Source organism: Herpailurus yagouaroundi, unplaced genomic scaffold, assembly GCF_014898765.1.
Source record: "Herpailurus yagouaroundi ecotype Mexico unplaced genomic scaffold, PumYag 191, whole genome shotgun sequence".
Lineage (NCBI taxonomy): Eukaryota > Metazoa > Chordata > Mammalia > Carnivora > Felidae > Herpailurus > Herpailurus yagouaroundi.
The window spans coordinates 14,405,352-14,430,812 of NW_024412422.1; the positions used below are offsets into that span (position 1 = coordinate 14,405,352).

Genomic DNA, 25,461 nt, shown 5'->3' on the forward strand with positions numbered 1-25,461 from the left:
GGAGCCGCCTTTGCGTCACGCTGCGGCGCCGGAAGTCGGGGTGCCCAGGAGCCGGGAGGAGTACTTGACTGCTTGCTGCCGGGGCGTGGGGGGATCTTGGCTGCCATGGTGTCAGACGGTGAGGGCCGTGCTGGGAGGGACCCCCCGACCCCGGGACTGGGCGGGCTCGGCCTGGCCAGGACCACCCAGGTGGAGCATTATGTCGGGGGCCGGGTGCAACCTGTTTGGTCTTTAGGGGAGTAGCAAAAGAATTCATTTATTCAGGAAATATTTCTGAACGGCGTCCTGTGTGCCAGGCGTTATTTCATGCGCTGCGCAATACGGCTGAGAACATGACAGACAAGGGCCCTCGGGGAGGGTACAGTCTAGCGGGCGAGGCAGACAGTAGGCAAGTAAATAAGAATAGCTTCGAAGGGTGACAAGAGGTGTGAAGACGATATACTGGATGGTCGAGGCGCATCTACTTCAGATAAGAGCTCAGGTACTGAAACGGAGTCTTGAATGACTGTGCAAAGGCGCCGTGGCAAGTTGAGCCACTGCATTACAGTGAGATAGAAATGGGGAACTTGAGGGATAGAAAGGAGAGACTTTAATCCATACGTTAAACTATCAGTTGTAGAGCCTAATGTCTTAAGAAAAAAAAAAAAGAGACCAGCGTGGTGGAAGCGAAATGAGCTAGAAGGAGGAGATCAGAGAACTAGGCAGATGCATGGCCCTTGTGGGCCAAGGTAAAGAGGTTGAGCTTTGTTTTTAAGTGTAATATGAAGCCATTGTAGGGTCTCAAGCAAAGAGTTGGTACAATCCGATTTATAATTCAAAGACTTTTAAAAAATATTTATTTACTTTTGAGAGAGAGACAGAGCATGAGTGGGGGAGGAGCAGAGAGAGAGGGAGACACAGAATCCGAAGCAGGCTCCAGACTCCAAGCTGTCAGCACAGAGCCCGACATGGGGCTCGAACCTACGAACCGTGAGATCGTGACCTGAGCTGAAGTCGGACGCTTAACCGACTGAGCCACCCAGGTGTCCCTGATTTATAATTTTAAAAGGTCACTTTGCTGTGTGGAGAAGGGACTGTGGCAGCAAGAGTGGAAATAGATCCTTTCAGAGGCTGTAACAACTGCCCATGGTTACCTTATCTTTTTTTTAAGATACCACAGGGCTGTGAGAGAGGCAGGCCTGGCGTGGCCCAAAAAAGGAAAAATCACAGGGCAGTGCCGTGTGTATGGATACCCGTCTCTCCTGAAAGGCAGCACTTTTTGTCTTTGTCTCAGGCTTCGGGTGTGGCAAGGAGTGACCTTGAGAATTGTGGGATGGGGCCTCATGGGGAATGAGGCCAAAGGAGTGTGGGCTTACGGGTGGAGGCGTGTCTTTCACAGGAAGTCCTGTGAAAGACAGTTACTAAGTGCTGCTTCTGTGCTAGGCGTCTTTGTGTGTGTGGTTTGCATGTGTTATTTCACCCTAGGGTTAGCAAAAATCCTCATTCTGTAAGGAGTCCGGTCTGGTGGGCTAGATTTAGCAGAGCTGGCAACAGAGATCAGAAACACAACTAGCTGTAAAATGAGGCAGTGAGTTCTGAGTGTCGTTAAAAGAGGGTCAAAGCGGACAGTGAGGCATTGAAAAGCTAGTCTTTAGAGTCCAGCAGACCTGTCTTCATAGCAGGGTGTTTTGCTACTTGCCAGCGGGCCATGTGACTTCGCGCAAGTTGCTTTCATTTGCAGAGCAGGAATGGCATACTTCAGGTCCTCTAAGACGCTACCAATGATGAGATGCATTTTTATTTAGGATACCACTAAGAGAAATGTTATAAGATACCGTCCTGCTTTTAGCAACTGTTAAATGTTAAAGGAAAAAAAAAAAAAAAAAGAGGTGGACCTGGGTGGCTCAGTTGGTTAAGCGCCCGACTCCTGATCGCGGCTCTGGTCATGATCTCACGCTTCGTATGTTCGAGCCCCCCATTGGGCTCTGCGCCAACCGCTTGGAGACTGCTTGGGATTCTTTGTCTCCCTCTCTCTGCCCCTCCCTCCCCCTAAAAAATATATAAGTGAACATTTAAAAAAGAGAGAGAGGGTACGTGTTATAATTGATGAAAGATATTTCCCTCAGTATGTTGTCAGCACAGAATGCGATTCTAGTATTACACGTGCCAGTGGCTGATGCAGAGGACTCCTGTCCTCAGCTGGGGGAGACAGGACCTGTTGGAAGACCTGAGGAGTGTTCTTGGAGGAAAGAGGTAGCACTGGCTTAGGGCTTTGAAGGGTAAATAGGATTTGGATATGTGAGCGGAAATCTCCGAAGGAGTGAGGATTATCCTGATATAGGAGGTGGAACGTCAGGAAGAAGGTATGGGGGGCAGGAAAGGCGTTATTGCTTTTTGCTATTAAATGAGCATCCTGGGTTTTTCATAACGGCAAGGACTTACGGGTTTGTGTGTCTCTCACCTCAGTTAGAATTTAGACTCCTTGAGGGCTTGAACCCAGTATCCCCAGCACCTGACACTGGTATTTAGTGTCAGTGTTTGTTGAATGAATTCATGGTGTTGTTAGCCTGTCTAGTTGTGCCTAACTTTGGAGAGTAGCGTATTCCCAGTAAAATCTTTACATAGCAATTGCTTTTCCCTCTTTGGTTTTCACCTTTTAAAAATTGGTTCCTGCGGTGCCTGGGTGGCTCAGTGGGTTAAGTGTCTGACCCTTGATCTCAGATCAGGTCTTGATCTCAGCGTTGTGAGTTCAAGCCCAGTGTTGGGCTCTGCCCTGGGCGTGGAGCCTAGTTAAAAAAAATTTCGGTTCCAAATCACAGTTGGCCTTGCTGCTAGTATATTTGATAGACTTGAGGCCAAACTGAGTCCAGTGTCTCCCTTCAACCCCTCCGTGCCTGAAATTCTATCACTATTGCATATTAACTGGTTAATCGGTGCGTTCTGTCCTTGACCAGGCATTTAAAATGAATATTTGGGCTTCGTTTGTTAGGTATTTATTGGGCGTCTACCACGTTAGGCAGTTGTGCTACAAGCAGAGGAGGAAGAGTCCCCCCGCCTCACGGAGCTTCCGTTCTAGTGCATCAAAGATGTAGTGGTGCAGAGAGCAGGCAAGAGCCTGCTCAGGGCCCACAGAGCTTTAGGTTATTAAAAGAACATGGCCTTTTGTTAATTTCATGATTGTAGGTTGATACACACGTAAAGGCAAGTGGTGGTGCCTGTTGTGGGTTTAATTTACAAATTGGGAATGTTAGCTTTGCTATGCTTCCATGGGGCTAATGTTTTTATTTTTTGTTAATATTTTCAGAAGATGAATTGAATCTTCTGGTTATCATAGTTGATACCAACCCAATTTGGTGGGGGAAACAAGGATTAAAGGAATCTCAGGTAAGATTGCTTGAGGAGGCCTTTGGATAATTCTGGTTTAATTGAGTGTGTGTTTATATTGCTTTTTTTTTTTTTTTTAAATCAGCTATGGTAAAGTCCTTTACATACCATAAAATTCATCCATTCTGATGTACAATTCGATGCTTTTTTTAGTAAAAATCACAATAAAATAGTGTAACCAGCACCACAATTTCATTTTAGGATATTTCTATCACCCCCAAAAAGTTCCCTCATGCCTGTTCACAGTCAATGCTTCTACCCCCTAGTTGCAGGCAACCAGTGATCTGCTATCTGTCTCTATGTTGCCTTCTCTGGACATTTCGCGTATTCCATGCAATATGTAGGCCTTTAAAAAAAATCTATTTTGAAGTATTTTATTTTGAAATAATTACAGACTCATAAGAAATTGTTAAAAAAATGGTGCAGAGAGGCCCCGTGCACACTTGCTCCGGCTTCCTCCAGTGGTAACACCTCCTGTATCTCAAGTACAGGAGTGAAGCCAGGAAACTGACACCAGTGTGCTCTTCAGACCTTATTCAGATCACAACAGATTCCCATCCATGCGTGTGTACGTGCGGTGTTGTCCCTGTTGCATGTATAGATTTGTGGAACTACCACCACAGTCAGGACGAGAGCTGTTTCATCACAGTACTCCTTTTTTTTTATTTTTACTTTTTTTGAATGTTTATTTATTTATTTATTAAAAAAAATTTTTTTTTTCAACATTTATTTTATTTTTTGGGACAGAGAGAGACAGAGCATGAACGGGGGAGGGGCAGAGAGAGAGGGAGACACAGAATCGGAAACAGGCTCCAGGCTCTGAGCCATCAGCCCAGAGCCTGGCGCGGGGCTCGAACTCGCAGACCGCGAGATCGTGACCTGGCTGAAGTCGGACGCTTAACCGACTGCGCCACCCAGGCGCCCCATATTTATTTTTGAAAGAGAGAGACAGTGTGAGCAGGGGAGAGGCAGAGAGAGAGGGAGACACAGAATCGGAAGCAGGTTCCAGACTCTGAGCTGTTAGCATGGAGCCTGATGTGGGACTCGAACTTGTGAACTGTGATATCATGACCTGATCTGAAGTAGGATGCTTAGCCCACTGAGCCATCCGGGCGCCTCATCACTTGTGTTCCTTTTATAGTTGCTACACCTGGGGCATCTGGGTCGTTCAGTTGGTTGAGTGTCCAACTCTTGCTTTCGGTTCAGGTCATGATCCCAGGGTCATGGGATGGAGCCCCATGTTGGGCTCCACACTGGGAGTGGAGCCTGCTTGAGATTCTTTCTCTCTCTCTCTCTCTCTCTCTGCCTCTCTCTCTTTCTCTCCCCCTCCACCCATCTCCCCCAGTCATGCATTCTCTCTCTCTCTCTCAAATTAAAAAAAATAGCAATAATAATATAGTTGCTACACTTTAGACAGTCCCTGGTCCCTAAACCCTAATAAATGCTGATCCAATCTGTTCCCCAGTGCTATAGTTCTGTTGCGTAAATAGGTCATAAAGTGTGTAGCCTTTGAGGTTGGCTTTTTTCACTCAACTGAATGCTCTTGGGGTGCCTGGCTGGCTCAGTCGGATAAGTGCCTGATGTCGGCTCAGGTCACGATCTTGGAGTTCATGAGTTTGAACCCTGCTGACAGCGCAGAGCCCGCTTTGGATCCTTCATCTGCTCCCGCCCCGCGGCCCCCCCCCCCCGTCTCTGCCCTACCCCACGCTCCATGCATGCGTGCTCTTTCTCTCAAAAATAAAATTAAACATTTAAAAACAAAACAGAATGCCCTTGATCCATCCAGGCTGTTCCATGTATCAAAGTTTGCCCTTTTTATTGCTGAGCGGTGTTCCGCGGACTGATACGCCACAGCTCGTTTCGTCACTCACCTGGTAAAGCTTTGACATTTGGGTGGTTTTCTTCAGGTTTTGGTTACTACATAAAAAGCTGCTCTGAAAATTTGAATGGAGGTTTTTGGGTAGATGTCAGTTTTCATTTCTGTGGGATGAATGTCCAGGATCGCAGCTGCATGGTGATCGCACGTTTGGTTGGATGAGAAACTGCTGTACTGTTTTCTAGAATGGCTGTACGCTCCCACCAGCAAGCGTGAGAGATCCCGTTTGTCCCTCTCCTCACCGGCGTTTGATGTGGTCGCTGTTTTTTATATTAGCCGTTGTAATGAGCGTGGAATGCCACCTTATTGTGGTCTTAATCGCATTTCCTTAATAGCTAGACATGTTGCACATCCTCTCGTAGGCTTATTTGCCATACAGATCGGCCTCCTGACGGGTCTTTTCATGTCGTTTGTCCATTTTCTCATTGGGGTGTTAGGGTTATTTTTAACTATTGAATTTCAAGATTTGAAAAACATGTCCTAGATACAAGCCCTTTGTCAGATATCTTGTTGGCAAGTATTTTCTCCCAAGCTTTAGCTTGTCTTTTTATCCTCTTCTGGTGGCCTCTCACGGAGCAGAAAATTTTTAATTTTTTTTTTTATTTTTAAAAAAAATTTTTTTTTTCTTCAACGTTTATTTATTTTTGGGACAGAGAGAGACAGAGCATGAACGGGGGAGGAGCAGAGAGAGAGGGAGACACAGAATCGGAAACAGGCTCCAGGCTCTGAGCCATCAGACCAGAGCCCGATGCGGGGCTCGAACTCGCGGACCGCGAGATCGTGACCTGGCTGAAGTCAGACGCTTAACCGACTGCGCCACCCAGGCGCCCCGAAAATTTTTAATTTTGATCAAGTCCAGTTTCTCGATATTTAAAAAATACAGCTTGTGCTTCTGGTGCTATAAGAATTCTCAGCCTTGCTCTAGGTCTTAAAGATTTTCTGCAGCGTTTTCTGTGAAACGTTCTACGTGTAAATGCATAATCCAGGAGGGCCGGTTCAGTCCACAGAGCATGCAGCTCATGATCTCCGGGTCGAGAGTTCGAGCCTCACGTTGGGGGGGGGGGAGGGGGGCAGTAGAGATTACTTAAAAATGAAATCCTAGAGAAAACGACCAAATAAATCCACAATCCACTTTGAATTATTTTTTTTGAACAAGCTGTGAAATTTAAGTTGAGCTTTCATTTTTTTGCCTCTGTGTAATCCAGTTGCTCCGGCGCCAGATTTGAAAAGATTACCTTTTCCCCACTGAATGGCTTTTGCAGCCTCGTCAGAAATCACTTGGGTACTTGTGTGGGTTTATTTCTGGGCGCTCTTTCTGTTCCTTTGCGCTCTCTGTCTCTCCCTCCACCGGTACCACAGAGTGTTGATTACGATCACTAGATAGTAAGTCTTGGGCTCCAGCTGGCTGGTTCCTCCCGCTTTCTTCTTCTTTTTCAAAATTATTTTTTTTAACTATTCTACTTCTTTTGCATTTCCATATAAATTAAAAGAAATTAATGTTTATATTATTTTTGACGGGGGGTGGGGAGTGCAGAGAAAGAGAGAGAGACAGAGACAGAGAGACAGAGAATCGAAGCAGGCTCCAGGCTCCAAGGTGTCAGCACAGAGCCCGACATGGGGCTCGAGCCCATGAACCACGAGATCATGACCTGAGCCAAAGTCAGACGCTCAACCGACTGAGCTGCCCAGGCGCCCCACCTTTGCTGGAAGTCTTCTTTTCTGTTTTCTGGAACAGATTATTTTGAATTTGGTATCAATTCTTTATTTTTTTATTTTATTTTTTTTAATTAAAAAAGATTTTTTTAATGTTTATTTTTATTTATTAAAAAATTTTTTTTAATGTTTATTTATTTTTGACAGAGAGAGACAGATCATGAGCAGGGGAGGGTCAGAGAGAGAGCAGGAGACACAGAATCAAGCAGGCTCCAGGCTCTGAGCTGTCAGCACAGAGCCTGATGCGGGGCTCGAACCCACGAACCGCAAGATCATGACCTGAGCCGAAGTCGGACGTTCAACCGACTGAGCCACCCAGGCACCCCCAAAAATGTTTATTTTTGAGAGCAAGAGAGACAGAGTGCAAGCAGGGGAGGGGCAGAGAGAGAGAGGGAGACATAGAATCTGAAACAGGCTCCAGGCTCTGAGCTGTCAGCACAGAGCCTGACGCAGGCTCAGACTCGAGAAGAGAGGGATCATGACCTGCGCCAAAGTCAGACACTTAACTGACTGAGCCACCCAGGCACGCCAGGTGTCCATTCTTGAAATGCCAATGAAATCATCTGGGCCTGGAGTTTGCTTTTGGGGGAGGTTTTAAACTATGAATTAAATTTTTAATGGTTATTAAAGTTTTGAATGATCTTTTTCCTATTGGGTGAGTTTTGGTTATATGCACTATTTTGATTTGTTTTCCACTTAATATAATATTTTTGAGGTCCGTCCATGTCGTAGTACGTATTGCTGGTTCCTTTTTATTACTGAATAGTATTTTATTGTGTGGCTATACCTCTTGTTCATCTGTTCACGAACGTTTGGATTGTTTCCACTTTTTGACTCTTAGGAATAATGCTCAAATAATTCTCAAACAAGTCTTTGTGTGGACGTATGTTTGCATTTCTCTTGAGTAGCTAGATGCCTATGAGTTGAGTTGCTGGGTCATGTGGTAAGTTTAGTTTTAACTTTTTAAGATGCTGCCAGACTTAAAGAGTGGAGTGGGTACGCCGTTTTCGATTCCTTTGAGAGGTGTGTAAGAGTTCTAGTTTCTTCACATCCTTGCCAACACATGTCTTTTTTTAAATAATCATTCTAGTAAGTAAGTAGTGGTATCTCATTGGGGTTTTAATTTGCATTTCCTTCATGACTGTTATATATACAGATATAATGTATATGTATTATGTATATAGTATATGCTTATTAGGCATCATATTTTCTTTTTTTTTTTAAGTTTATTTATTTATTTTGAGAGAGAAAGAGAGACTGTGAGAGGGGGAAGGGCAGAGAGAGGGGCAGATAGAGAATCCCAAGCAGGCTCCATGGTGTCGGTGCAGAGCCTGACATGGGGCTCGATCTCACATACCATGAGATCATGACCTGAGCCGAGATCAAGGGTCAGATAATTGACAGACTGAGCCACCCTGGCGCCCCGTCATATTTTTTTAGTTGAAATGCATATTCAGTTATTACGCCCAATTTTAAAATTGGGCTGTTTGTTTTCTTATTACTGAATTGTAAGAATTCTTCATATATTCTGGATATAAGTCTTTTTCCAAGTATATGATTCACAAATATTTTCTCCGGATCTATGACTTTGTGACCTGTCTCTTCATTTTCTTAATGGTGTCTTTTTTTTTTAACGTTTATTTATTTTTGAGACAGAGAGAGACAGAGCATGAACGGGGGAGGGGCAGAGAGAGAGGGAGACACAGAATCAGAAGCAGGCTGCAGGCTCCGAGCCGTCAGCCCAGAGCCCGACGCGGGGCTCGAACTCACGGACTGTGAGATCGTGACCTGAGTGAAGTCGGCTGCTTAACCGACTGAGCCACCCAGGCGCCCCAATGGTGTCTTTTTTAAAGTCAGCTTTATCCAGGGGCATCTGGCTGGCTTAGTTGGTAGAGCATGCAACTTGTGATCTTGGGGTCTTGAGTTCAAGCCCCACGTTGGGCGTAGAGCATACTTAAAAAAAGTAAATAAAAAGAAAAATCAAAGTTAAAATCAGCTGTATTGAGATATAACTGACATGCAATGGATAGCATATATTTAAAGTGTTCGGTTTGATATGTTTTTGTATATGTATACATTCATGAAATTATCATCACAATCAAAATAATGAACATATAAATCTGTGACACCCCCCCCCAGAAGTTTCATCATGTTCCTTTATCCTGCCTACTTCTCTCTGCTGGTCTCTGCCCCTGGGCAACCAGTCATCTGTTTTGTCATTATGGATTAGTTTGCATTTTCTGGATTTTTATATAAATGGAATCAAACAATATGTAGTGGGATTTCTTTTGGTCTCTTTTCTTTACTCAGCATAATTATTTTGAGATCTGTCCAAGTTGTTACAGTAATGCATTCCTTTTTATTGTTGTTGAATAGTTTTCCATCATATAGACCAGCACATCACTGCATATTACCCTATTACGCCTCAAAAAACTTTTATTTTGAACTCTCATCAGTGGTATATGAGAATTCTTCTTTTTTTGTACCCAAATAAGATGTTCTCTTGCCTTGTTTTTGTTTTGTTTTGTTTTTAAAATTTTAAGCTTATTTATTTTGAGAGAGAGAGAGAGAGCACAAGCAGGGGAGGGGCAGAGAGAGGGAGAAAGAGAATCCCAGAGAATCCCCAGCAGACTCTGCACGGCCAGTGTGGAGCCAGACGCGGGGCTCAAACTCACAAACTGTGAGATCATGACCTTAGCCGAAACGAAGAGTCAGATGCTTAACCAACTGAGCCACCCAGGTGCCCCCCTTTTCTTTCTTAAGTTTATTTATTTATTTTTGAGAGACAGGGCTTGACAGAGAGAGAGACAGAGAGAGAGAGAGAGAGAGAGAGGAAATCCCAAGCAGACTCTGTGCTGTCAGCACGGAGCTCAACGCAGGACTTGATCTCACAAAAGGTGAGATCACGACCAGGGCTGAAATCAAGAGGCAGACGCTTGACTGAGTCACCCTGGCACTTCTCTCTTTCCTTGTCTTATCTTTTGCCCATAGGATGTACCATAAAAGTTATCTCAGTTTGCTTTTAGTATATTTGATGGCCCATTCTCTCTTGGGGCATTGCACATTTTCCTCTCTGGGTATTATTTTTTTTAATGATTTGTGGATACTCTTTATATTAGAAAGTTCACCTTTTGCTTGTCATATATTGCAGTTTTTTTTTCCAGTTTGTAATTTGCCTTTCATTTTTGTTTATAGTCACCTTTTTTGCCATATAGAAATTTTAATAGGTTTGTTGTACTTTTTTAAAATAAAGTGGAATTTATCAGTGTTTTATTTGCTGCCTGAAGTATTTTTTCCTTTAAGAGAAACATGCTTTATTCCAGGATTATAAATATATGCACCTACATGTTTTAGTAATATTAGTGCTTAAGAAAATGTAAGCTCGATGAAAGAAGGGATCTTTGCCTGGCATATAACAGGTGCTTAGCATACTTAGTGACTGAATGAATGGAAAACTTGTACAAATCACCAATTTAATCGGTATGTATATTAATCATCTGTTCTGCGTGGTGGTAGTTTTCTAGTAATTTTATCATAGAATGTGTAACATGTTTGCTTTCCTTAAATGTCGTACAGAAAATATTTGTGGAATAATACACTGATGTAGAAATCATTTCAGATAAATAAAATTAGAAAACTAATTTTCAAGTGTTTTGGTTTATGGCTTTGGAGGAGGGGGTTCCTGAGTGAGTTTTCAGCAGTGAATAATTGTCTAAAATTTAAATGAAGTCTTTATCATTTCAAGACCTAACCTAGTTATTCGGGTAGCTGCTTTATCTTTTCTTATGGTTTCTATTTTTCAACAGTTTACTTTATCAAAATGCATAGATGCTGTGATGGTGCTGGGAAATTCTCATTTATTCATGAATCGTTCTAACAAACTTGCCGTGATAGCAAGTCACATTCAAGAAAGGTATGACTGTCGTGAGTACCTGTTCAGTGCTTCACACTTGTGAGATTTTGATGCCAGTCGGCATGTACTGTTCCTTTCCTGTAGTGCAAAAAAAATATTTTTCTATAGCGTTGAACAATACTAACAGCGTCAAAAATCAGTACGTGTACCTTTGAAAGGAATGAATGTCGGAAACCTCATTAGCTGACATCTAATAGAGTTGCATCATGTGCACAGGTAACTTACATGGAGTCAGCCATACTCTGTAGGCAAAGAACAGGGAGAATTATCAAGTGGGGCAGGTAGCTCCTATCCTTGTTGTCCTTGTGGGTCTGCTCCAGAGGGCAGGTGTGATTCCGCTTTCTCTCAGCCAGTCTTGACTCCTGCATACTTCTCAGAGTGTAATATTTTACTGCTCCGGGTGTGATTCTGGTGTTTACAGATGAGGGTTTTTCTTGTTATGTAGGCTTTTAACCGAGGCCAACTGTCCCATCTGGTGCTCAGCAGAAGAAACAGTTAACTTTTCTTTTCTTTCCTTTTCTTTTCTTTTCTTTTCTTTTCTTTTCTTTTCTTTTCTTTTCTTTCTCTTTCTATCTTTCTGTCTTTTTTAATGTTTATTTAATTTCGAGAGAGGGAGGGCACAGGTAGGGGAGGGGCAGAGACAGGGGGAGACACCGAATCCGAAGCAGGCTCCAGGCTCCGAGCTGTTGGCACTGAGCCCGATGTGGGGCTCGAACCCACAAACTATGAGATCATGACCTGAGCCAAAGTCAGATACTCAACTAACTGAGCCATCCAGGCGCCCCAACAGTGACCTTTTCTAACACGAGTGTAGAACCTGGCTGCACGTGAGTCACGTCGGGACAGGTGTGTAGGTGTGCAGCTTCCCTGCAGACATGACCATGTACACGGTACATAATTTTCACTGTTAATTTTGACCATATTTACTTTGCGCGCATACACTGACCATAGAATCTGATTCTCTGGGCAAGACACAGTTCTTGTGCGTCTTAACTAGATGTCAGCCACATCGTGGGAGAAGTGACTCTCGTGTACCAGCCTGTTTCATATGAGGTGGGTGGTCCTCCATCCTCGTTTCTCGGGGCTGCTCTCGGCTGTGTCGAAAGAGCCCGTGAGCCACCAAGTAAGTGCCCTCGCTCCCATGATCACCATGCAGTTTTCTCAAAATTGAATGTAAAAGACCTCACTGATTTGGTTAAGATATCAAAAGAAAAACTACAAAAGGCACAGTGGTCAGTTGTTAGAAAAATCAAAGCTGTGTTTTACAGGATTACTATAAAAATCATGAAGCACTGGGAGGATCTTTTCAGGGGCCCTTGGACCAGATTTGTATTACGGGGGGTAGGTGAATACCCCTCAAATAATAACCCAGCCCTGAGATAGAATTTGGTATGACTCTCCTCCCGACTGGCATCTGAGAAAGTAGGATGAGAACCACCTCGAAGCATGTCGAGAGACTGGGACCGGCTTTATTTCCTGTCACTTTTGAGAAAACAGAGGGATCATTGAAACACTCTCTGGTGGTAGACTCGCGTTTGCCAATTATTATAGAATCTTGCGAGGCAGAATTGGCGTGGTTTTTGTTTGTTTTCTGTGCTGAATTTCATCTGGGTGTTTAGTGAGGACAGAGTCCTGGTGTAACTCGTGTTTTTCCCCCCTCTGTTTCAGTCGATTCTTATATCCTGGGAAGAATGGCAGACTTGGAGACTTCTTTGGAGACCCCGGCAACCCTCCTTCTGAATTCAGCCCCTCAGGGAGCAAAGACGGCAAATACGAGTTGTTCACAGCAGCGAATGAAGTCATTGCTGAAGAAATTAAAGATCTCATGACCAAGAGTAATGGATTTCTTTGCCCATTATATTTTTGTACAATAGGCAGTTGAATGTGGAGGTCCTTGAGGCTCGAAGTCGAGAGATTTGGGGTTCCTGGGACTGTTTACTTGCGTTCTCTCTCTTTTCTTTTGTAAAATCATTTTCATCCAAGCCTGAGCCCCGGTTGCCTGACCTCGCCAGCCTCTCCCACTGTCCACCAGCCTCTACTTCTTGAAACACACTCTTAGCGTCTAAGGATATCCTTTTGTCCTGTTTCTCCTCTTTTTAGGACCATTCTTCCATCTCTGACTTTTCCTTCATCTTGTCCCATAAAAAAATAGGTTTTTCAATTCTGCACATTATATTCTTTTTTCTTCCTCTGTATGTTTTCATCCGCTCTTATCTTTAATTGTCATTTCTATGTGAACACTTTCCAGTCTTTATCTTTTTTTTTTTAATGTTTATTTATTTTTGAGACACAGAGGGACAGAGCATGAACGGGGGAGGGTCAGAGAGAGAGGGAGACACAGAATCTGAAACGGGCTCCAGGCTCTGAGCTGTCAGCACAGAGCCCGACGCGGGGCTCGAACTCACGGAGCGCGAGATCATGACCTGAGCCGAAGTCGGCCGCCCAACCGACTGAGCCACCCAGGCGCCCCGCCAGTCTTTATCTTTAATGTAGCCTTTCTTCCAGCAAATGTCTCCACAGAGGGGTCCACAGTCTGGCTGACACACCCCAGACTAGGTTCATTATCTTTCCCTCCCAGTCACACCGCCATTTCCACCCCCAGTTTCTGCCACACCCCTCCACCTACGCTTCCAAACTCAAAGTGTTCATTTTTGACTCTTTTCTGCTCACATTCACCATCTAGTCAGCTATGATATCCCATTAGTTTAGCCTTAGAAGTACCTCCAAAATTTGCCTCCAAATTCTCTGTCATCTGGCTCAACCCCAGCACCGTTGGCATTTTGGGCTGGATAATTCTCTGTTGTGGGAACTGCCCTGTGCTTTGGAGGATATTTAGCAGCATCCCTGGCCTAGACCCATTAGATGCCATAACATCCCCCAGTTGTGATAACCAAATGTCTCAGACTTTGCCAAATATCCCCTATAGGGCACAGTTGCTCAGGTTGAGCACTGCTCCTCTGGATCATTGTAGTGGCCTCTGTTCACTGACTTCTGTCTGTCCCCATTCAGGTCTTTCCACTCATAGTTATCTTTCTGAAAATCAGAGCTGCTATTTCCTGGCTTAAAGGCTGTTACTGGTTCCCTATTGCCCGTAGGCTGTGTTTTTTAAACCGTAGCCTGTGTCAGAATCACCTGGAAGGGAAAGGGAACTCTTTAGAGACAGGAAGTAGGTTCGTGGTTTCCTGGGGCCGGGGCAGCACCATGCCATTGGGACCGGCCCAAGGGATCTTTTGGGGTAAAAGGAAATGTTCTGAAATTGGGTTGTGGTAATTGTGTACAACTCTCTAAATTTACTAAAAACCACTGAATTGTTTTCTTAAAAGGAGTGAATTTTATGATCTGTCAGTTATACCCCAGTAAAGCTGGTAAAAGTCGCCTGGGGGCTTGTTAAAACAAAATGCTGGGTCCCACCCTGCAGTTTGTGATTCTGTGGGTCGAGGGTGGTCCCAAGAATTTGTGTGTCTGTTAAGTTCCTGGGTGATGCTCCTATACCTGGTTCCAGAATCACACTTCAAGAACCACTGGTCTCCAGGGTAAAGTCTCAACTTTTCAGTATGGTGTTCAAGACCTTTCCTGGTCTGACCTCCCCCACGGGTGGGGGTATCAGTGCTCCAGGACCAGCTGCAGGCCAGATGTCTGTCTGGGATCTCCACCCTCTTGAGCTGCTTAACTCTTTTCACTCAAGGCGTCAAATAAGTTGCCAGCATCGTCCCTGCTTGCCACACCTAGAGGGCTTGCTCGACCCGCTGTCCACAAGCCAGGCAGCTCTCCAGGGGCGGGAGGCAGAGGGGTGATGGGATGGAGGAGAGAGAGACTCAGATCAGGTGCTGTACATGACCTTTCGTACCTTTTAGGTCATAACAAACCTGAACCTTTCCAGATAACCCCAGGGTGTTTTCTATTTATTATTTTTAATTGTGGTAGAATACACATAACATAAAATTTACTTTTTAGCCATTTAAAAATGTACGGTGCGGTGACATTAAGTACATTTACATGGTGTACAAACATCACCACTGTCCATTCCCAGAACTTATCCCAAACTGAGACTTTGTATCCCCTCAGAATATTTTAAATTGAGAAAATGTTAAAAATTGCTTATTTAAGCAATACTGAGAACAGATCTCTCTCTGTGTTTTTAAACCTGATTTGGACATGTCTGGTTTTATTCAGGATGAATGCTTTGGTTTGAAAATTATTTCAGTCCAAGAAAATGCCCAGTAATTGACTTTTTAACTTTATTATTATTTGCAGGTGACATAAAGGGTCAACATACGGAAACTCTGCTGGCGGGATCCCTCGCCAAAGCTCTTTGCTGTATCCTTGGCGTTTTAGTCTTCAGAAGGTGTCTTGTGTGTGAAACATAGCTTTCTTGGGATAATTTTGAGAACCTTGGGTGTCCATATTAGTGAAAGGCTTGAGTATTCTAAAGTGGTGGGTAATCAAAAAATAGTTTATCTTGGCTTTAGAACATTTTCAAAGTAAGCTGTAAAAACTTGAAATGTAAAAAAAGGAAAACTCTTATTTTCTCTAGTATGTCCTGCTCCCAGCAGATTCTTGGGGGTGCTTGTATCTTGCAGCCTGGGGTGGGTGTGTTTGTTTCTTCGGCCTTCTGTAAATTAGTAACAGTGTGTTTGATTATAGGAGCCATTTACTGATCCTGAGGCTTAATTCGTGAGCGGTTTTTCCACAGGCCCACAGGTTATTTGAACTTAGCGTAGAGTGAACACCTTCCTGAGCGTTTTGATGTTGTCTGTGTTTGTGTGATGTTCTCCCGGTCTTGTGTAATTTGATTTCTTTGTTTGGGAGAGTATTGAGAGATTCCTGTGTCCTGGGCTTTGGGGGTGCCTCTCATCTGTGTGTGGTTTTCACATTCCTTACCTTATCTGGCTTATTGACTTACTGGTGGTCCCAGTATATTCACATGTAGGATGTGGTGGACAATCACAGAAGGGTCATATCCTGGTAATTTTAATATTCTGGGACAAAGATCATGTTTTGGTCAGGTTACAAAGCCCAGTTAATTGCGGTTGGTAATTGGAAACCCCCAATCACTCTTGTGTGTTTATCGTGGGAAGTGGAGCATTTCTTTTTTCAGCTAAGTGGATGCTGGATTGATTTAAAATTCGAGGTTATTTTCCTGTTTACTATAAATATCTATGAAATCAAATAATATTTTTAAATTCCTTAATGCTAAAAAAATAAGATATTCATAGAATGAACAAGGAGGTTAAAGGTAGGAGTCTATGGTTTTTTGTGAGGCCTGTAATCCTTGTCTTACTGCTATAATTTTGGTGGGCTGTTTAAAAAAATTGGTTGGAAAACCTTATAATACGTTTAATAAGATTCAGTTAAATTGTAATCTGTTTTTATCTTTTTATAGATAATCAAGAAATGAAATCAAGGATTTTGGTAAGATTAAGAAAAAATCAGTACTGTGTTTATGTACCAATGGCAGCCTATTAGAAAGCATAACGGGAAGTAAGAGCCATTTATCTATTTATTTTTTTAGTTTTCTTATTTTGAGAGAGAGAGCAAAGGAGGGGCAGAGAAAGAGGAAGAGAGAGAATCCCAAGCAGGCTCCACGCTATTAGTGCTGAGCCCTACACATGACTGTGAGATCATGACCTGAGCCGAAATCAAGAGCTAGACCGACATTTAACCAACTGAGCCAGCCAGGTGCCCCAAGACCCATTTATAATAAATATTGAATATCCAGAATAAATCAACAATCAATGTGTAAAACTGATTATGATGAAAAACTAAAACTCTGAGAGACGTGAGAGAATTGAATGGAGAGCCAAATTTTACTCTTGGATGTCAATTTTTCCAAAGTTAAACTATAAATTTAATGCATTCTCAGAATATTAATGAGGTTTTTTTATTTTTCATGGCAGAGTGGGGGGAATTAAATTCAAGAGGAAGGGGTCCCTGGCTGGCTCAGTTGGTACAGTGTGTGACTCTTGATCTTGGCTTGTCAGTTTGAGCCCCACATTGAATGTAGAGATTACTTAAAAATAAAATCTTAAAAAAAAAAAAAAGAAAGAAATTCAACAGTTTATCTGGAAAAATAAATCAGTGAGAACAGACAAATGCTTTCTGAAAGAGAATGATAAGCAGGAACTTACCCTGTCAGGCATTAAAGCACATGACAAACCTGTGGTAACACTGTGATTCTGGCACAGTAGTAGACACAGGGTAAATGGAAAAGACTAGAATCCAGAGAAAAACCAGGTCAATGGAGTTCTTTGACTTGTGGAAAGGAAGCCCTTAAGTTTGTGGCAAGAAAATGAATTATTCAGTTGAAGGTAATGGGCCAATTGGTTGGCCATTTGGGGGGAAACCCACCTAGATCTCATGCCCACATCTAAATCTAGTAAATCAAATCAAATAAATCTAGTAAATCAAACATTTCACTGTAAAAATTCAAGTCATAAAAGCACTGGAAGAAAATACCTGTTTATATGCATCTTGGATAGGGAAGGACCTTGCTGAGCATGATGTGAAACTTTAAAGAAAACCTGAAGACCTCAAAAAAAAAATAAACCCCCAAAACAAGAAGGAAAGGAAAACTATTAGGAAAAGTATTTTCAGCATAGCCGCCTAAGAGAGGATTAATGTCATGGTTCTAAAAATGAAAAAGGGCTCTAAACTAAGTTTTAGAAGTTAAGGTTTACTGTAAAGAAACGGGTAGACGGTATGAGCAATCTTCAGAAGAAGGAATGTGGATGGCCAGTTAGCGCTTGAGAAGTCGTGCAGCCTTCCTAGTAAGTGCAGAAGTATAAACATCCAGTAAGACGTCAAGATTTAATGTGCATGTACTTTAGCAGTCTCCCTGATTACTTTAGGAGCTAGTCGGGGTCACGTAAAGCATGTATGTGGGTGCTCATGAGAGCACTGTTTAAAACTCAGGATTGGAAACTGCTTCAGTGTCCTCTGTAGATAATTGGTTAGAGAGCAGAAATCTATGAAGTCAGCACGAAGGAGGATGTACATCCAAATTCATTGATACGAGATTTCCTCCCCGGGTACTGTGGAATCAAAATGCAGATTGCAGGGGGTGCCTGCATGGTAGAGCATGTGACTCTTTTTTTTTTTTTTTTTTTTTTTTAATGTTTATTATTTTTGGGACAGAGAGAGACAGAGCATGAACGGGGGAGGGGCAGAGAGAGAGGGAGACACAGAATCGGAAACAGGCTCCAGGCTCTGAGCCATCAGCCCAGAGCCTGACACGGGGCTCGAACTCACGGAGCGCGAGATCGTGACCTGGCTGAAGTCGGACGCTTAACCGACTGCGCCACCCAGGCGCCCCTCTTTTTTTTTTTTTTTTTTAAACGTTTATTTATTTTTGAGAGAGAGAGACAATGTGAGCAGGCGAGGGTCAGAGAGAGAGAGGGAGACACAGAATTGGAAGCAGGCTCCAGGCTCTGAGCTGTCAGCACAGAGCCCGACGCGGGGCTCGAACCCACGAGCTGTGAGATCATAACCTGAGCCGAAGTTGGACACTTAACCGACTGAGCCACCCAGGGGCCCCGAGCACGTAACTCTTGATCTTGGGGTCGTGGGTTTGAGCCCCACATTGGGTATAGAGTTTGTTTTTTTAAAAAAGAGCAGTTTCCTGAACACTAGGTGATCATCCTGGTGTGTGTGTGTGTGTGTGTGTGTGTGTGTGTGTATTTTGGGTGTGAGTGTATATATGTGCCCCAACAGGTACTCTCTAGAACTGTTAAACAAGGATCCTCTCTTGAGCGGTAGGGTCTGGGGGAAATTGCTGCAGTCATCTTTATGCTATAGATAGTATGTAATAATGGTAACGAGGCAGATGAATTCTAATTCAACCAGCTGCACTGGTTGTGTCTGCAGTACATTGTGTTGACGTGTGGGTGAGAACTCGGCTGTGCCCGCAAGGTATTCACGTGGATATGATTTCCAGGTGATTAAGGCTGCAGAAGACAGCGCACTGCAGTACATGAACTTCATGAATGTCATTTTCGCAGCACAGAAGCAGGTGAATTGGGAGTATTTTTTCTTTTCAATTTTTATTTAAATTCCAGTTAGTTACCATACAGTGTAATACTAGTTTCGGGGGTACAGTCTAGGGATTCAGCACTCACATGACACCCTGTGCTCATCACTTGTTCCCTCCCTCCCTCCTCCCTCCTCCCCCCTCCCCCTCCTCCCCCCTCCCCCCTTCCTCCCCCCTTCCCCCTCCCCCCTTCCCCCTCCCCCCCAACCATTAGTTCTCTGTAGTTAAGAGTCTGTTTCTTAGTTTGCCTGCCTTTCTCTCTCTCTTTCCCCCTCCCCCCGCTAGGGAGAGCATTCTTTTTAAAGAATATTTGTTTCCTTATGAAGGAATTAATTTTATTTTTTGAATGACCTACATAGAAAGGTAGTCTGACTAACTGGCCTTATCAGCGGATTAGGAATCTGGAATTCATATTTTGTACTAGTCGTTTCTTTGTTTTGTTTTGGGTCCTGGAGCCCATGAGAATCTGAGGGGTCCCCAGAAAAAGGTACTCTGAAACCCAGTTTTGCATTTAGTTTCATGGAATTCACGGAACCTTTGTCTAGCCCATCCTTGGACCCATCTTTGGGCCTCAGGCTAAGAATCCCTAGTTTGCAATTCACACCATACCTTGCCTCAGTTTCTCTATCTGTTTGCGTGGGGAGGTCTTAGAAAGATTTGATATTTTTACCTTGCAAATATTTGAGTGAATTTTCACTAATTCAAATGAATTATCACTAAGACATTTTCTTCTTTGACATGTTAAGAAAAACTTTCTTAAAACTTCAGTTTTAAGCCCCAAATGCTCCCATGTCCATGCCTAATATTCTCCATGTTGGAGCAGCCGCATGCTGTAGTGAAAGACCGTGGGCTTTGGGGACAGGCAGACTGGAGGGGGCGGGTGACAGCACTGCCTTCTACCGGCTCTGTGACTGCAGCCTGGCCAAGGCCTGGGTGCTTCAGCTGCAGATGCGCAGTATCTACCTTGTAGAGTTATCCTGTGTATCACATAAGGTATTTTGAGAGGAGTGTAGCACACAGTAGTTACCCGATGTAAGCTAGTCATTCTTATTACTCTTATAATGTTTCCGGAATGTTCGTTTCAGAATATTTTGATCGATGCCTGTGTTTTAGACTCGGATTCAGGACTCCTCCAACAGGTACGTGTTCAAGGAAAGCGCGGTGGTGGTGGTCCAGGGAGCATGGTGTGCTCTCTTGATTTCTTGTGAATGCTTCTCACTGGCCTGCACCCGGTTGTAGGGTTAGCCTGTGTGCTGCTGCAGCTTGGAGCACTCACATCTCCTGGTCCTTGTTTTAGTTTATTTTTCTCACTGAAGTATAGTTGACACGCAGCGTCACAGCAGTTTCAGGTGAACGGCTCTCTGGTTCCTTTAAAATGTTTATTTATGCTCCACACAGTGACTTTGATTGGTTCTGTGAAAGTGACTCACACATTGAAATGAAGTCCAACGACACAGGAAAGTATTTTTTAAAGGGGAAAAAAAAATCCCTTCAAATCCTGTCGTCTTCAAATTACCGTTGTTAGTCTTAGGTGAACAGTGTGACAGATCTCTCTCTACACAAGGTATAGGTGGAAGAATGATCACCAAGTAGAGCATTTTATAAAGACTGGATCATAACTCCACATCTGTGCTGTCCTACGTGATAGTTACATGGCTGTTGAGCTCTTGAAATGAGTCTGGTCTGAACCGAGATGTGCCGTTAAGTGCAAGATACACAGTGAATTTCAAAGACGTAGTATGAAGAACAGAATGTAAAGATTTCTGTATTGATTACATGTTAAAACGATAATACTCTGAATATACTGAGTTAAATAAAATGTTATTAAAATTAATTTTATCTGTTTTTTTCCCCTTTTTTATGCGGCTAGAAAATGTTAAATTTCACATTATTGCCCACGTTATATTTCTGTTGGATGGCACTGTTGGATGTTGCTTTTTAATCAAACGTGTGGAAAAGAGGTTTAATTAAATCAAAAAGGGGGGGAAGAAGACTAAAGATACTGCTGAACTTTGGATAAATGTTTTTTGACCACAAGAAATATTATTTACTAAAAGATCAGTTAAAAGCACAAAACTGGAAAACGCGGAGTTTAGGTTACTACTGAGGTTGCAGAGTAGGAGATACAGTTGGAAAGTACACTAGAGTCAGAGGTTCTGGAACGGTCTTATTTCTTAAACTTGGCGGTAGGTACATGGTGTTCGTTGTATCAAAACCATACTTCCATGTTATGTATGTATAGTGTTGTGCATATGGTTATATCTCAGAATTAAAAAACCAAAAAGGTTGAGTACGTGTTTTAACTGCACATTTCAGCCTACACAGCGTCTGCTAACTCCTAGAAGATCTTGCCTGTGCCATGAATTTAGATACCCGCTCTGCGGGACGCCTGGGGGGCTCAGTCAGTTAAATGTCCGACTTCAGCTCAGGTCACGATCTGGAGGTTTGTGGGTTCGAGTCCCGCGTCGGCTCTGTGCTGACAGCTCGGGGCCTGGAGCCTGTTTCGGATTGTATGTCTCCCCCTCTCTCTCTACCCCTCCTCTGCTCACGCTCTGTTTCTTTCTCTCTCTCTCTCTCTCTCCCTCCCTCCCTCCCTCCCTCTCCCTCCCTCTCCCTCCCTCCCTCTCTCTCCCTCTCAAAAATAAACATTAAAAAAATAAATAAACATTAAAAAAATAAATAAACATTAAAAAAATAAATAAAAGGAAAAAATCCCAGCTCTGCCTCCCTGGCCCTCACATTTATATGCGTGGGTCAGACACAGGCTCTGTGAGTTCCAGACTTGAGTATTCAGCTCTATATGCGGCATCTCCCCTTGGACCACCAGCAGCATGTCAGGTTTCACATGTCAAAATCAGAACTTGAGGTTTTCATGCTGCCTCCCAGGGGCATCCCCATCTCAGCAACTGGCAGCTCAGACCGTCAGCCCCTCAGGCCAAAATTCTGACTCTAACTTGTTTCTTCTCTTCCTCTCCTTTCCTACCCTTGCAAATCTTGTCGGCTTGATCTTTGAAATAGTCTCTGAATCCTACCGTATGTCTTCCGCTTCACTACTACCACTCAAGCTGAAGCTTGTAAGATCTGTTGACTGGCCTCTGTTTCCTTGCTGACGCCCACCCAAGTCGGTTCTCAGCACAGCGGTCAGAGCGAAGCTTTCAAATCGGATCTTGTCACCCACCTGCTCAAAACCCTCCCGTGGCATCCCAGCGGGATGGACTAAAACCCAGTCTTCCCGTGGCCATCTGTGCTCCCTACGCGATACAGTTTCCGGGTATCTTTTTGTCCGCGTGGCGTCTCCCACTTCGCTCCAGCCACACCGGGCTCCTTGCTGTTGCTTTCAAACCATGGCCCGCTGCAGCCTGAGGCTGTCTGCACTTGCTGTTTCCTCTGCCTCTGAGGTTTTTCCTCAGTTGAGTCACCTCCTCAGAGAAGCCTTCCCTGACTGTCCAGGGTCACTCCCCGTCCCCTTACCCAGCTTCATTTTTCTTCATAGAAATGATAACTTGTGACGTTATTTCTGCGTTTACTTACCTGGTTGACTCTTCTGTCTTCCCCCGTTTGAACCCAAGCTTCCGTCAACAGATGAATGGGGTTAAGCAAATTGTGGTATAACCATACAATAGAATAGCATTTGGTCATGGAAAGGAATGAAGTGCTGATAACGTGCCACAATGCGGATGAACCTTGAAAACAGGATGCTAAGGAAAGGACCCATGTTGCCTAAGTCCGTTGATCCGAAGTGTCCAGAATAGGCAGATCCATAGAGCTAGAGAGTGGACTAGTGGTAGCCCAGGACTAGAGGAAGGGGGTGGGAGTGACTGCTAACAGGTATGGGGTTTCTTTTTGGAGTGAGGAAATGTTCTGGATCTAGATAGTGGTGACAGTTGCGTAACGCTGAATACAGTGAAAAGTAGTGAATTACACACTTTAAAAGGCTGAATTTTATGGCCTATGAAGTATCTCAAAGCTGTTGCTAAAAAATATAATGAAAACGAGTAAACATGGCAGGAATAAAGATTGTATCAGTAGCCAACACAGGAGAAAGGGCATATACTGTGCTACACTGAGGTCTCCAAAGGGCGAAAGAGTGGGGTGCCTGGGCGGGGGATAAGATAGCTGGAAACCTGGAGAGGTAGCGGGAAGCCTGTGGTCCTCCCTCACCCTGGGAGACCATTCCCTTTTGATTTGCTCAGTCATATCCTCCTTTGGAGACCTGACCTGGTGAGAATTCCATCCCTCTAGAAAAGCTTAAGCACGTGCCAGTTCGGCAGAGAGCCCTCTGTATGTCTTGCAGGCCTGTGACATCACGGGGGGACTGTACTTGAAGGTGCCTCAGATGCCCTCCCTCCTGCAGTATTTACTGGTAAGGAGCCTGACACCTGGAGTCTGAGGGACAGACCCCGTTTCCCGGGGAATGAATGGGAGCAAGGTGGCTGAGGCCAGTAATTGGAAGAAGGAGCAAATGGTGGCCCCGGGGGTTTGGAACCTACAAGGGTGCCCGCACTTCAGGTGGTTTCTGGAGGCGGCTGTGTGTAGAAAGTTGTAGGACTGTTCACAGAACGGTGCCTGCGTGTGGATGTGCTGGGTCGCTGGGAGATGGATAAAAATGCATTTCTTGATAGACTTTTAAGGAAGATCCTAATTTATTCTCCTTAGTGTTCACTGGCTAATATTTGATATTTATATCCTGACTTCTGGTTACTTTTCCCCCATGTTCTAAATAAAATTATCTTCCTTGCCTTCCCCCCCCCCCCCCCCCAGTGGGTTTTTCTTCCCGATCAAGATCAAAGATCTCAGTTAATCCTCCCACCCCCGATTCACGTGGACTACCGGGCTGCTTGCTTCTGTCATCGAAATCTTATTGAAATTGGCTATGTCTGCTCTGTGTGCTTGTCAAGTAAGTTCAAGCACAGGGTTGTCCTTTTGTGTGTTGTGCGGGGGTGGGGGATGGTCAGAAAATAACTGTGGTTTTTTCCAACATCCTGTTTATTTTGTCTGTTCAATTTACAGTATTCTGCAATTTCAGTCCTATCTGCACCACCTGCGAGTAAGTATCCCCCGCCAGGCTGTGTGGCTGGCTCACACTGGAAAAGTCTAGAGCACTGAAGAGTGTGGTCCTCTGTGTCATTTCAGGACAGCCTTTAAGATTTCGCTGCCTCCGGTGCTGAAGGCCAAGAAAAAGAAACTGAAAGCATCAGCATGATCGTAAGATCCACCCGCCCCCACACTCTGCCCATCTTTTCAAGCCTATGAATAGAAATTGTATGGCAGAGTCTGTGTTGGGAAGACCCTGAAAAAATACAGCATGCGTAGGATAATTTTTACTGAAATTTCTTACAGGAAAGATTTCTAAACCATTATCCTCGTCCTGTGCTTTTGGGAGACTGCTTTTTTTGAGGGAGTCATTCTATGCAATGTACCCCAAATCATTTCTGACTGGTTTTTGGCCACAAAGGGAGAAGAGAAGAAAGCACAAATTAGTTAGTGACTTTTTTTTTTTTTTTTTTTAAATGAGGTGCTCATTTGTCAGTCAGCCCGTCCTGACTGATCACAGGCTTTGGACTCTGTTACCCGTGACTAGGTTCTTACTGTGAATGCACGACCCGTGAAATTTGAGTGCAGTTTTGGAGAAAGCAACCGTGCGGTGCTGGCATTAGTCAACATAGATCATCTTCCTTGATTCCACAGCTGACTTTTACAGTAGTCATGTAAATAAACTCCCGATTGTCGAGATTCAGATTAGCTTCAGATACAGATATTTTTTCTTTTCTCTGACATCATTACGTGTCTGGACACAGTCATCCAAATAATAACAGTTTGTCACCGAATAAGTGCAAAGTCCGATCTTGAGTGAGTGAGGAGAGTGGGTGCAGGACTCTGGCGGCAACTTTTTCTTCAGAGATAGTCGTGTGAGAGCTGATTTGTGAAAGCCGGTGTCTGAGTTCAGAGGGGGACTCTCTTGGGGAGAATGGATTTTTTACGGTTCAGTGTTGTCCCCCAGATAGAATTCTTTCCTTTTGTAATGAGGGGGAGAAAAAAAAGCAATAATGTTGGAGAACTGTTCTCTAGAAGCTTTGGGTTTACTACTGACAAATGCTAAAGGTTCAGAAGAAAAATTATTTGTAATTTCAGTGAGAAAAAAACCCTATTTTTTTTATGTGAGCTTGAAGTTATTAGAAGTCCTTTCAAATTCCAGTACAATGTAAGAAGGGCTTTCAGGAATGGTGGCTGGTTTGATTTGTTTTAAAAAAAAATTTTTTTTTCAACGTTTACTTATTTTTGGAACAGAGAGAGACAGAGCATGAACGGGGGAGGGGCAGAGAGAGAGGGAGACACAGAATCGGAAGCAGGCTCCAGGCTCCAAGCCATCAGCCCAGAGCCCGACGCGGGGCTCGAACTCACGGACCGCGAGATCGTGACCTGGCTGAAGTCGGACGCTTAACCGACTGCGCCACCCAGGCGCCCCTGTTTTTAAAAGTATATTGACAAGAACAAACAGGTGTATACTGACAAAAACCTGAAGATTCTAATTTTCTCTTTATGCCATCTCAGAAGCTGAGTCTCATTTAA

The 25,461-nt window shown here is 43.9% G+C and overlaps 1 protein-coding gene across 3 annotated transcripts; it reads left to right on the top strand.

Annotated features, from left to right (window-relative positions):
• On the top strand, nucleotides 1-24,953 carry GTF2H3 (general transcription factor IIH subunit 3). 3 transcript variants are annotated; one of them, XM_040444061.1, is made up of 13 exons: nucleotides 1-118; nucleotides 3,284-3,363; nucleotides 10,759-10,865; nucleotides 12,534-12,700; nucleotides 15,120-15,182; nucleotides 16,072-16,101; nucleotides 16,249-16,277; nucleotides 18,799-18,873; nucleotides 19,977-20,030; nucleotides 23,186-23,254; nucleotides 23,653-23,788; nucleotides 23,902-23,938; nucleotides 24,025-24,953. In XM_040444061.1, exons 1-13 carry the CDS (start codon nucleotides 106-108, stop codon nucleotides 24,092-24,094), a joined length of 930 nt encoding a protein of 309 aa, XP_040299995.1. In that variant the 5' UTR covers nucleotides 1-105; the 3' UTR covers nucleotides 24,095-24,953. The 3 variants fall into 3 exon arrangements, with proteins under 3 accessions (XP_040299995.1, XP_040299996.1, XP_040299997.1); XM_040444062.1 differs by lacking the exon at nucleotides 1-118 and adding an exon at nucleotides 151-189; XM_040444063.1 differs by lacking the exon at nucleotides 1-118 and adding an exon at nucleotides 277-481.
• The last annotated feature ends 508 nt before the right edge of the window (nucleotides 24,954-25,461 follow it).

Excerpts from the sequence above, each read along its gene's own strand:
- GTF2H3 (XM_040444061.1), top strand. Across the intron at positions 16,102-16,248 it reads AATGAACAAGGAGGTTAAAG|ATAATCAAGAAATGAAATCA; the intron begins GTAGGAGTCTAT and ends ATCTTTTTATAG. Across the intron at positions 18,874-19,976 it reads TTTTCGCAGCACAGAAGCAG|AATATTTTGATCGATGCCTG; the intron begins GTGAATTGGGAG and ends TGTTCGTTTCAG.